Source organism: Ichthyophthirius multifiliis, assembly GCF_000220395.1.
Source record: "Ichthyophthirius multifiliis unplaced genomic scaffold scaff_1120509251316, whole genome shotgun sequence".
Lineage (NCBI taxonomy): Eukaryota > Ciliophora > Oligohymenophorea > Hymenostomatida > Ichthyophthirius > Ichthyophthirius multifiliis.
In genome coordinates, this window is record NW_004085993.1 from 26,341 (window position 1) to 38,770 (window position 12,430).

The 12,430-nt window shown below is 20.3% G+C and overlaps 2 protein-coding genes across 2 annotated transcripts, besides 11 other annotated features; one reads left to right on the forward strand and one right to left on the reverse strand. All coding sequences in view use genetic code 6, as the record gives it.

Annotated features, from left to right (window-relative positions):
* Nucleotides 1-5,311, forward strand: IMG5_180350 (PAS domain S-box family protein; the record flags this gene model as incomplete). The annotated part of the gene is made up of 7 exons (XM_004027552.1): nt 1-359; nt 486-1,325; nt 1,507-1,549; nt 2,064-2,250; nt 2,361-3,582; nt 3,672-3,844; nt 4,035-5,311. 7 exons carry the CDS (start codon nt 1-3, stop codon nt 5,309-5,311), a joined length of 4,101 nt encoding a protein of 1,366 aa, XP_004027601.1.
* Nucleotides 1,404-1,497: a microsatellite.
* Nucleotides 1,422-1,497: a microsatellite.
* Nucleotides 2,256-2,314: a microsatellite.
* Nucleotides 2,259-2,356: a microsatellite.
* Nucleotides 2,275-2,351: a microsatellite.
* Nucleotides 3,595-3,648: a microsatellite.
* A 627-nt stretch (nt 5,312-5,938) lies between the features above and the next one.
* Nucleotides 5,939-5,978: a microsatellite.
* A 75-nt stretch (nt 5,979-6,053) lies between these two features.
* Nucleotides 6,054-7,349, reverse strand: IMG5_180360 (kelch repeat protein; the record flags this gene model as incomplete). Its single annotated transcript, XM_004027553.1, has 3 exons — nt 6,054-6,084; nt 6,676-7,109; nt 7,161-7,349. Coding segments are annotated over 3 exons (654 nt in total), but the record flags the coding sequence as incomplete, so codon positions are not given.
* A 417-nt stretch (nt 7,350-7,766) lies between these two features.
* Nucleotides 7,767-7,822: a microsatellite.
* A 407-nt stretch (nt 7,823-8,229) lies between these two features.
* Nucleotides 8,230-8,273: a microsatellite.
* Nucleotides 8,237-8,282: a microsatellite.
* A 2,221-nt stretch (nt 8,283-10,503) lies between these two features.
* Nucleotides 10,504-10,538: a microsatellite.
* The last annotated feature ends 1,892 nt before the right edge of the window (nt 10,539-12,430 follow it).

The following is a 12,430-nucleotide window of genomic DNA, read 5'->3' on the forward strand; positions in this document are numbered from 1 at the left end:
ATGATAACTTAAAATAAAAAGATACTTTATTAAGATATGACCAAATTAGAATAAATAATGAGCGAGTTTAAATTAAATTTTTATTCATTTATGAATCATATTATTCAAGAAAATATAATTTCATTATATATTTTTAGAATATTTATTATTATAGAATCTTTATAAATTATATATTTTGTAATTCATCCTCGCTTAAAATTTATATGGAAAGGAGGAATAGTTTTATAATTTTTAGAAATTTTAAAATATTTATAAGTAATAAAAACTATTTATCTATATTATATATATATATATACACAAATGCAAATTAGTTTTAATTTCTTATTGATGAAATAAATATCGATTTAATGTAAACATTAGTTTACTTTTCATTTGGCATAAATCTAACCATTTTATTATTATTTATAGTGTGTTTCATATGCATATCAAGAAGAAAAAAAGGGTTTTTTTTAAAAAAAAAACATAATTAAAATAATATAAAATAGATAATCATTAGGAATATTAGGATATGGTTTTAAGTTGTTAAATTTTTTCGGAATTTTAGTAAAAACAGTGTAGGCACTTCCTTTTTATGATATTTTTATAAATAATATATTTTGTTTATAAAATAAATTCGGTAGTATTTATTGCAATAACGAATATAAAATTGGGTTTATATTATTATCTATCATCGGTATTTTAATTTAGTTATTTTTTTCTTATATTTTTACTTTATTGTTAAATGAAATTAATCCTTTAAGTAATATTCCTTTTGCATCTATTCCGACAAATATTCCATATATAAAATAAATTTAAAAACTTTTTTTATGTGTATATTTGGCTTTAGATTATAAAATCAGTATTACATATAATTTTGAAATTATAATTGTAGCTTTTTAGGTTGTTTTATTATTGGAATTATATAGTAAGTAGCTTTATTGTAATAAATATACTTATTATTTATAAATTATATGTGAGATTTTTATTTTTTGGATCAGTTTATGTGGTTTTGTGTAAGGTTTAATGATTTACGAAGGGGAAAATGAGGATATTACAATTTTTTATATTATTTTTGGAAATATATTGGTTAATGCGTTATTTTTTAATATAATTAAAATTAGAAAATAAAATTTTATAACTCTTTTTCCTGATGAAATTAAAAATTCAGATGATATGAAATAGTATTGTCTTATCATGATTGATTTAATAGAAAATAGACATAGTAGATATGCTTTTATTTAACTTTAAGGTATACTTAAAATGCATGTGTAAAAATGTAAGTACAATCAAGATATTTGTTCGAGTTAATTTTTAATTAATAGTGATATTTAAATAGAAGTCACTAAGTAAATATATTATAGATGTTATTTCTATATCTATTTAATTAATTTTTTTTTTAAAAAAAAAGTGGAATAACAGATGTGTAAATATATAGTTATTAAATATATAAATATATAAATATATAAATATATAAATATATATATATATATATATATATATATATATATATATATATATTATTTATAGAGAATAAGCTAAATGGTATATGTTTTTAAAAAGCATTATTGATGTTATTTTAAAGAAATATAATAAATGTGCTTAATTGCATATTTTAAATGCTTACATATATCACGAAAAACTTAAATTAAAATATAAAGCTTTAATAGAAATGATGATAGCTGAATAATATAAACCTTCAATGAGATAATAATTAGCTTTATTTAGATATAAAAATGTAATTGAAACGGATATAATAGATACTGATATGAGAAACGAATAGAATAAAAATGTGGATGTTAATGGAATTGTGCATTATGAGAATTAATTTGTTATATTTATGAAATCAATAGAAATATCTGTCAATTTGCATTTAGAATTTTGGAGAGAATTATTAGAAGAAAATCCTGATATTGAGAAATTATAAATAATAGGAAATAGGATTACTTATACTATAGAAGAAGTGTTTGTTTGTTATAAAAAATTATGTTAGATTAGATAAAATAATATAAGGTCGCTATTGATTTATGGGAATTTTATTAAAGATGTAATTTTATTTTAACATTTTTTATAATAAATATTAAAAGATTATAAATGATGATTTTGAAGCTTAAGAGTATTTAGAAAAAGCAGCTTATGTAAGTAAAAGTTAATTAGTGAACAAATAATTTTCTGATAATAAAAATATGAAATATAGTGAAAATTCAAATACTGGTATACTATTAATGAGTGCAAATTTATCAACTCGATTTTATGTTTAAAATACAAATTATGGTAAAATATATATATATATAAATAATATATATATATATATATATATATATTATTTTATATATATTTTTTTTTATAAATATATTAATTATATATTTTATTTTTTTATTTAGATTTTACAAGAATATTAGGATGGCCTAAATAAGAAATTATAGACCAAAATATAAAAAATCATATAATGCCTAAATTATTATAATAAATACATGATGGATTAGTATAGAATTATATAGATACTTCAGTACCAAAGGCAATTGGTATAGAAAGATTAATTACTCCTGTAAATAAGGATGGTTATTTAATTCCATGCATATTAATGATAAAGATTCTTCCTAATTTAGACGAAGGTTTATAATTTGTTGGTTTTTTTAAAGAAATAAATGAAGTTTATTGTGCTCCATATATAAGAAATGATGATAACTAAGAGACAATTTTTTAATATTTAATATACAAAGTAGACTAAAATTTACAAAACTAAACTCTAATTGGAATCACATAAGGATGTTACGAAAATTATGGTATACCAATTTCATTGGTTAATAATAATAGTCCTATGAGTAATTAATTTACTATAGATTTGATTTTTCCTTAAATTATATAGCCGGAAATAATAGAGTAAATGAAAAGTTAATAGGGAGCTGTAATATAAATAGACACGACAATTATAGATTAGATTTTTTTGATTTCTCAAGAAAGCTCTTTATTATAGTAAGATGTTTAATGTTTAAAAGAAAGCATTATTGATAATAATTTATAATAAATTAGTAATTTAGATAATAATAAATCAATTTAAATAATATAAGATAAATATAAAAATTAATTTATTAATATTTGGTTAGTCGAATAGTTTGTTTATAAAGATGTTACTATTAATATTGTTAAGTTTTGTGAGTAAGATAAAAATTAGTAAGAAGAAGATATTCATTTAGGGAATAATGATAATAATTAAGAAAAATATAATAATAATAATAATGATGACTCCGAATAGGGAGAGAATTATCAAAATGAAGAAGAATAAGTGGATTTAAATTAAGATGAGAGTTAATAAAATTAAGGATCAACATTAAATTAAGAAGATTAAGACGAGATTAGGCAATTAAAGGATATTAAAAGCGGAATTTCTGAAAAATCAATGCCAAAAATTATAAAAATTCTATAAATAAGTTCTTTTATAATTTGTTTGGCATTACTGGGTTTAACGATTACAGAATTAATCTATAAAAATTAATAACATAAAATAATTTAAAAATCTTTTGATATGAATTTTCAATCTTTCTAGAGGCCTAGTAGTGTAGCTGATGTACATTTTATTATTAGAAAAATGTGGATAATAGATAAGTATATAAAAAAATATATATATATATATATATATATATATATATATATATATATAAATATATATATGTTAATATTTTTTATTATTATAGTTTATTTGTTTCTAGTAATTTTTCATTAAATGTTTATATTAACTTAGCTTCTTAAGTATTTTATTAATAAATATATTTATTTTATTTATCCATAAAGTTAAAAAATATAATTAATTAATTGAATGAAATTCTTTTTAATGTATTAAAATCTAAACTTGAAATTGAATAAAACAGTCCTGATTATTTATCAAGTGCTGAAATAACATCGTCTGTAAAATAAAAATACATATATAAAGTTATTTATATATATATAATAGAAATTGCTTACAACTGGTAGAATAATAAATTTAAAATAAAATTTAACGGATGCTTTAAGTTTTTACGTCGGACAATCATTAAGTATAGCAAATGGTAATTATTTAGACTTAAAATAATAATAAAATTAGTAAGATTAAGTTAGTTAGTTTAAATAATATTTCTACTATATAAATTTTAACGGAATGTATGCTTTAAGATAGGGTTCAGAGTAAAGTGCTTTGGAATATTTTGATTATTATTATGATTAAGTATAGAAATTCGGTAAAATATTTCTTATTATTATGATTATTGGAATTTTTTTTGTGGTTGCTTCTTCGATGATTATTTTGCCAATGATTTTTTCGATTTAAAAATCAAATGCGTGTGTTTTGGGATTTTTTTCAATTGTTCCAATTGAAGAAATAAAGGCATTTTCACAAAAATGTGAGATTTATTTGAAAATTTATATAGAGAGGAAACCTGATGAGGCTGAGTAGCATAATATGTTTATATAATAAAAAAGTAATGAAGAAATTTAGAATAAATAGGTTTAATAAAATCTAGAAATGCCAGATTAAACTTTTCTTTAGAATAAAAATGCTAACAACATGTCAATATTAGACAAATCAAGTGCATAAGAAGTCAATTTTTTGTAAAAAAATAAATTTTAAATACAAAATGAGATAAAAAATATTAAACCTTTAGAAAAAATCGAAGAAAATAATCTTTAAATAGACGAAGTGGAAAATCCGATAAAAAAAAATCTCATTTCAAAAGATCATAATAAGTATATATAAAAAAATAAAAAAATATTTATATTTATTTTAGAAATATAACAATATTATATTTTTCATTTTTTTCACTAATTTTAATTGGTTATTTTGTTATAATTTATACTAGTTTTGAAAATGTTTTTTAGAAAAATTTAAATGCGATATTTTCCCATAGTAAATATATAAGAAAAAGGCCATATTTATTAAAATACTATTAAATTTTTTTATAAGAATCAATCGTAAATTGTAATTTAATAAAAGATTTTGGTAATATAATTTTATAAGATTAATACTAATAATATATTACTGAAAATGAAAATTATATCATTAGTACATATAAATATTAATTTCCATCTTAATATGACTCTTATATAAACTAATTTGATTAAATAATGTTCCAAAATGTATGCAAAGCTGAATATTAGTGTAATCTATAAGACTAAACTTTAAATAAAAGCTTATAAAGAATAATTTCTTAAATTTAAGTTAGTGGGGAATAAATAAAGACTTATATTTCTTAATATTAATAAATAAAAGAGAAGAAGAATAATAATAAATGTTAAATAGAAGGACTCAATAAATAAACTTTTATTGAAATTAATACAATTATGGAATATATTATTAAAGTGATAGATTAAATGAATTTGTTATATGATGAAAAAACAAAGAGATATTTAAATTAGAAAAATATAATAAATATTATAATTTTTGCAATTTTTGTATTTTTATTGGTAATTGTTTATGTTTTCATATGGATACCTTATATAGGAAAGCTTATTAATAGAATATGGATGACTAAAGGGGTACTTAATATGATTCCAATTGATATTATTTTAAAACATGATTAGTTAAGGTAAACTTTTGTATAGGCTGGGAAAAATTTCGCAAGCGGAAAATGAAAAATGTATTAATTTATTGTTTATTATTTTTTGTAAATAATAATATAATAAATAAATGTATGCATATATATATATATATATATTAATATATATAAAAATTATTATTAAATATATTTTTATTAATATTATTTCTTAATAATTTTAAATTTTTTATTGTTGTAATAAAATAATTATATATATATATATTTTTTTTTTTTTCATTTTTTTTCTTGTTTATTTAAAATTGCCTTTTCGTCATTTGAAAGAAGCTTTTTCCATTCTTCATTAACATTTATTTAATTTTTTAAAGATTCTTTCTTTTAAAATAATTAATAATTAAATTTAATAAAAATAAATATATTTTTTAATTTACTTATGATTTTATTTCTTTTTTATTTTTATTTAATTTTTATTATTATATATCTAAACTATCCTTAAACTAACTAATACATATCTTTGTTTAATCTCTTAATTAATCAATTTTGTTAATTAATTCATTATTAACTATTCCAGATAATATATTATCTATTCAAAATATATAAAATATAAAAAAATAAGATTTGAATATAAAAATATAAATATATATTAAATTTATATAATAAATTATATACATAATTGCATATAATATAATTTTAATATATTTAACAAATTTATATATCTAATAATCTTTTAATTTAATTATCATTAATTAAATAATTAAGCAAAAAAATAATAAATATATTCTAAAAAAATAATATAAATATATATATATATATATAGAATCCTTAAACAAAACTACCTTTTTCTCCTTTACAATAAACTTAATCTAATGTGTTTAGCAAATTTTCTGTTTTTTTAAAATTTTCTTATATTATAGTTTATTTCTATTAAAGAATTTTTCTTTTTTTCCTCTCCTAAGCTAAAAGTATAGTAACTTTTCCTAATAAAAATTAATTTTAATTATTTCTTTATTTTTTTTATTCAATTTCTATATTTAACATATCAATTTGCTATATTAATTCCTTATCTAGATTAATTATTTTTTCAGAATATTTTTATTAATTTTCTACAGATTCTTTGTTTTGTTTTTTTAGATTTTTGTATACAATTTCCAAATCACTTATTCTTTTTTTTTACTCGAAAATATATTTTTCAGCTTCATTAAACTCCAAATTAATTAATGAAATATTTGTAGCCTATTTATTTTTCTTTATAAGTTCTTTAAAAGCTTCATATTAATTTTTTTCTTTGCACTTCAAACCCCATATTTCGTCCTCAAAAGCATCCACCTCAGTTAATATATATATATTATTATCCCCTATGCTTTCTAAAGTCCTACCTCCTAATAATATTATTTCCCCCTAAACTTCACTCTAATTAGATGCAATAGAGATCGAATACCTAGGAGCTGGAACATATCCACCTGCATTTGGACGAGACCAATAGCCTTCATTTAAATTTAAAATATAAAAATCATTCAAATATGTAGCTGTTAAGCTTTTTATAGCATCTTCAGGACAACTTATTCCTCCAAAAAGACACACTACATTTTCTTTTATTGGAAGCATTTTCTATATATATAAATATTATTCATTTTTCTATTATTTATATATATAATTTACGTGCAATGCTCTAGGATTAGGTTTTTACCCTCTAGTTTCATATAATGATACTTTTCGAGTTTCTACATTTATTATTATGGAAGTATCTGTACATTACTTTTTTTAATTAAAACCTCCAAATACAAATATTTGAGTATCTGAAATTTTAATTGCACTGTGAGCTTTAGTGGGAAAAAAAAATTAATTATCCTTTTTTTTTTATAGTTTTTTTTTTTTAATATTATATTTTTTACAATTAAATCATTTTTTCCCATTATAAACCAGAAAGTTCATTTGTACTACTTTCCCATTAAACATTATCTAAAGAAAAACTCCAAATTTAACTAGAAAGGAGATTCTCTGGCATGGAAGCGCCTCCTATTACATATTTTTATCGCCCATATTAATTAATTAGGAATATATTTTAGGAGAAGGTCCATTTAACCAAAAAAATCTTTTCCAAACTAAAGTTTCACAATTTAATGCGTACATATCGTTTAGTATTGTTTTTTCAGCTGATAAACCTCCATATACAAACAAATTAGGAGACTCATACCAACTATGGTGATGTATTCGTTTTAAAGGCGTTTTACCAGAACATTATTCTTTTTTCCATTATTGTGTTTCTAGTTTTTATTTTTTTAAAATGATAAATTAGTTTTTATTTTTTTAAAATGATAAATAAATAAATACATGGGTCGAAATAATATATAGTGTCGTTTTATGTTATTGGATTCGGTAAATAATCATTTTCAGATTAAGTTAAAGATTATAGTTGGTTTAAACTTGTTTTTGAATTTATAGACTGTATTTATTCTATTTTTTATTTTATTATGTAATTTATTTATTGATTTTTATTTTATTTTTAAAAAATTAAAAAAACTGTCTATCAACTTGTCATCTTTCCTAATATCTATTTATTTTATTCCACCAAAATATATATATTTGTTTTTATCGATTTAATAATCTAATGAAACTCCTTCTTCTATTGCTGGGAAATCTTCTTTGTTTTTGAAATCTTGCTTTTTCCAAAATAAATTATTCATTTTTTCTTTTTATTTAAAAAAAAATAACGTATTATTACAATATTAATAGAAAAATTAAATACAAAAAAAAAATTAAATTAAAATAAAATAAAAAAAAAAAAATTTCTTTTATTTTTTATTTAAAAAAATAATAATATTTTATATTACAATCAAAATAATGCTAAAAAAAATATTCAATAGATATTATTATTCATCATAAAAAATAAGTAAACACTTAAAAAAATAACACTAAAATAAAAACCAAAAATAAAAGCCAATGTATTAAGATTGCAATTCGATCACAAAGGTTATTTTATAAATTTACCAGGTCGTTTATTTCCCATAGACTAAAATAAATTAATCCAAGAACTTTAGTTTGAATTCGTCCATTATTACTAATATGGAATAATAAAATTTTAATCGAAAGAAGGCCATAATTATTCTGTAAATACTCCTCTAAGTGTAATTTTATAAGATGATTTTATTTTAAATATTGAAAATGAGTCTTATATAATTGTAAATACTAATAATTAATATATATAAAATATTAATGTAAACCCAAGCATTAATATGAAATACGATTAATAAGCTTTAAATGATATATTGATAATCACGGGAAATAATATTTATTAAATATAGGTTTTAACAGATTTAATAGGGAGATTGTAAAATTTAATTAATAAAAGCTAAAAAATTAATAAAAGTTATATTTAGTTATGTACTCTTAATGTTATTAATTAGATTTGTATAGAAAATAAAAATTAATTGAATTTTCTTAATTAAACTATTTAAATTGTTGAAAAAAAAAAAAATTATGTTTTAAAATTATAAAGTGAGAATAATCTCATGAAAGTTTCAAAAAAATAAAATCGATTTATAAAAACTTTCTTTGCATTTATTACTTTATAAGTCTTTTTATTTTAATATGCTACTTATGTGCAATTTAGTTGGGATATAATAGAACCGGTTACTTGTATGGCTGGTTTGGCAGATCTAATTACTTCTTATACATTTTGGCTGATATTTGGAAAAAAATTTAGCTTTTAAGCTCTTTATGATTTTTAGTAGTAGCAATAAAATGATGATTTGTTAGAAATTTAAGATATTCTATTGTATTTGAATAAAAAAAGAATATTCTTTACAAGTTCTTTGGAAAAAGTTTTATTACTATAAAACTCAGATTAAAATATTCTATGAAGTTTTTTGTTTATTTCATATAAAAAAATAAATATTTAATAATTTTTTTTAAATTTTTTAATTTAAAAAAATATATAACAATTATCATTTATATTTTATTCATTAATTTTTTATATAATTTATAATATTATTTTATACGAATGTATAATCTAAGATCTACTATAATATATCATTAAATCCTTTCATGTTTCTTACACTCGAACAATAATTTAAAAATGAAATAATATTTTAAATCAAAATTAAATCTATATAAAACACTATTAAATAACAAACAGTCCATTTATAATCTTCTTTTTAAGTAATAATACTACATTTTTTTATAATAAAAAAAATAAAAAATATCAAAAAAATCACTAAAAAAAACAAATTTGGAATAATATATCTAAAACGCTATAAAATATTATATTTTTCAATAAATTTTTTCATATATGATTTAACCAAAATACAACACAAAATCATAACTGTCATTATAAAATATCCAAAAAATAAAGAATAAAAGCAAATTAGCATAAATAAGCATTATTTAAAATACATAAGTAATGCCTAAGTACTGAATTACGTGAATTGTCTTACAAAATATACATTTCAATAAATTCATTCGCAATAAGTGTAAAATATATTTTCTAATCATATTTATAATTATCAGGATTCATATTAACTGCAGATTTATTTTTTATTTCATTTTGAGAATTATCAACTGAAATAGCAGTTGCACTTTTTTGAAGGCTTTATTTAGCTTGTTTGCCAACTATATAATTATGAGGACTAAAACTATTAGTATAGCTTTAAATGATTAAATTACTTTTTTTTCTTGGATTTACATCTATTATATTATTATTTTTTGTGTCTAAGCCTATTATTTATTAGCTTATTTAATTTCCTTTTTGAATAGTTGATTTAAGCATTTAAATTAGATTTTCTTTCTGTTATATCACTATATTATCAATCTGGTCAAACTTTTCTACGTGTTAATTTTCAGATTTTGTTATTTTCGGTTTACATTCTGCTTCTTTGAAATTATTTTCTTTTTTATTTCTAAAATATAACCTGTTATCTAAAACGTGGCAAATTATGCATGCAATTATTGTATATATAGTAATCACTAGATATGCTTTAAACATCAACTTACTAGTTAAATGTGCTTCTTATTTTTTTTATATTTCTTATGTTTCTTATAATTAACCTTCACATTTGCCATTATTAAAAACAAGTCCCTTTTTACACTCCAAACATTTATTATCGCCTGCTTATGTGCATTTTTCGCATGAAATATGGCAAGGGTCACATCTATTAGTCTTCATATTTTTAAATTTAGTTTAAGAACATTCAGTTTTACATTGGTTTTCATCTAAGTAAGTATTCCCAAAGCACAACATTTCATTACTACAGAGTCCATTATATAAATAGAATCCCTAAAAACATTCTAAACATTCCGTATATTATTTGCAGTTTAAACAATTAGAACCACAAGGTTAACAAATTCCCTAAGAATCTGGGAAATAAGATTCATCACATTCTTATTTACATTATTGATTTTTGGTTAATAAGTAATTCTATTTACAAGATAGACACATGTCCTTTTTTATGCATGTTTTACAAGTTAAGCCACATAATTCACATTTTAATGTACTTCTTTTAAAATATTTTCCTCCTTCACACGTATCACATGTATTAGAATTAGAACAAGTAAGGCAGGTAGGATCGCATTATTAACAAATTTTATTTGAATCCGAAAATTATTATATATCGCATTTATCGGCACATTTCTTAGTCTATAAAAGAACTTAAGGATTATTACATGTAATACACTAATTGCCTAGTATTCCATCTTCGCAGGTTCTGCAATTATTATCACATATTTCACAAAAACCACTTCTTGTGTTTTTGTAATGTCCCACACCGCATGTATTACATGAAATAGCATTTGAGCAAGTAAGACAAGTCACATTACATGATTAACATGTCCTAAAAGCATCTACATACTAATTCTATTAGCATGCAGAAACGCATTTATGGTCTTAAGTCATAAAATAATTAGGAAAGCATTCTGTACATTATTTAGAAGGATTATCAACGCAAGTTTTGCAGTTATCAGAGCAAGGCGAACAATAATTAGTTGTAGAATCTAAATACATACCATCATCACATGTGGAACATGAATTTCCATTAATACATGATAAGCATGATATATTACAGGGTTAACATTTTTTCGTAAGATCCGGATATTGTTTCGGCAAACAGGAATTTTGGCAAGTTTGATTTGTTTATAAATATTAAGGGTCATTACAAGAAAGGCAGGCAGTTTTAGAAACATTACAAGTTTTGCAATTTGAATCACACAATTCACATAAACCACTTTCTGAATTTATAAATGATCCAGAACTACAAGTACTACAGGAAATCCCATCTATACATGTAGCACACGTACTGTTACATGCTTTACAGATATTAGAAGAATTCAGATATTAGTTTGAATAGCATTCCGTGACACATTTTTTTTCCAGTTATTGGTAATATAAAGGAGATGAACAGGAAAGGCATTTAGTTTTGTCAGTACCATTTTCACATGTAGCGCATGAGGTATCACATGCTTCACACAATAAAGTATTCGTATTTAAAAATTTTCCATCTGCACAAGTTTTACAAATCATCTCATCAGTACATGTAAGACATAAAATATTGCAATCACTACATTTAGGTATAGTAATATCAGTAGTATCTATATATTAATTACTATTACAAGCATCTACACATGTCTTGTCTTTTGTTTATAAAAAGTAAGGTGAATCACAAGAAGTACTATATATCTATAATATCATTTTCGTAAGTTTTACAATTAATATTACATTAATCCCTAACAGTTATATGAAAACCTTAATCACATTTAGTGCAAGTAGTTTAATTAATACATTATATACATCCTTTCATACATGGAGTGCATATTCTATCGTTAATATTTTTCTTAAAAGTACCTTATGGACAATCTACACATATGTCATTTACAAAAACCTCATCACTTCCACATTAAATACATTTTAGATACTATTCATAAATTCAGTATCTTTACAA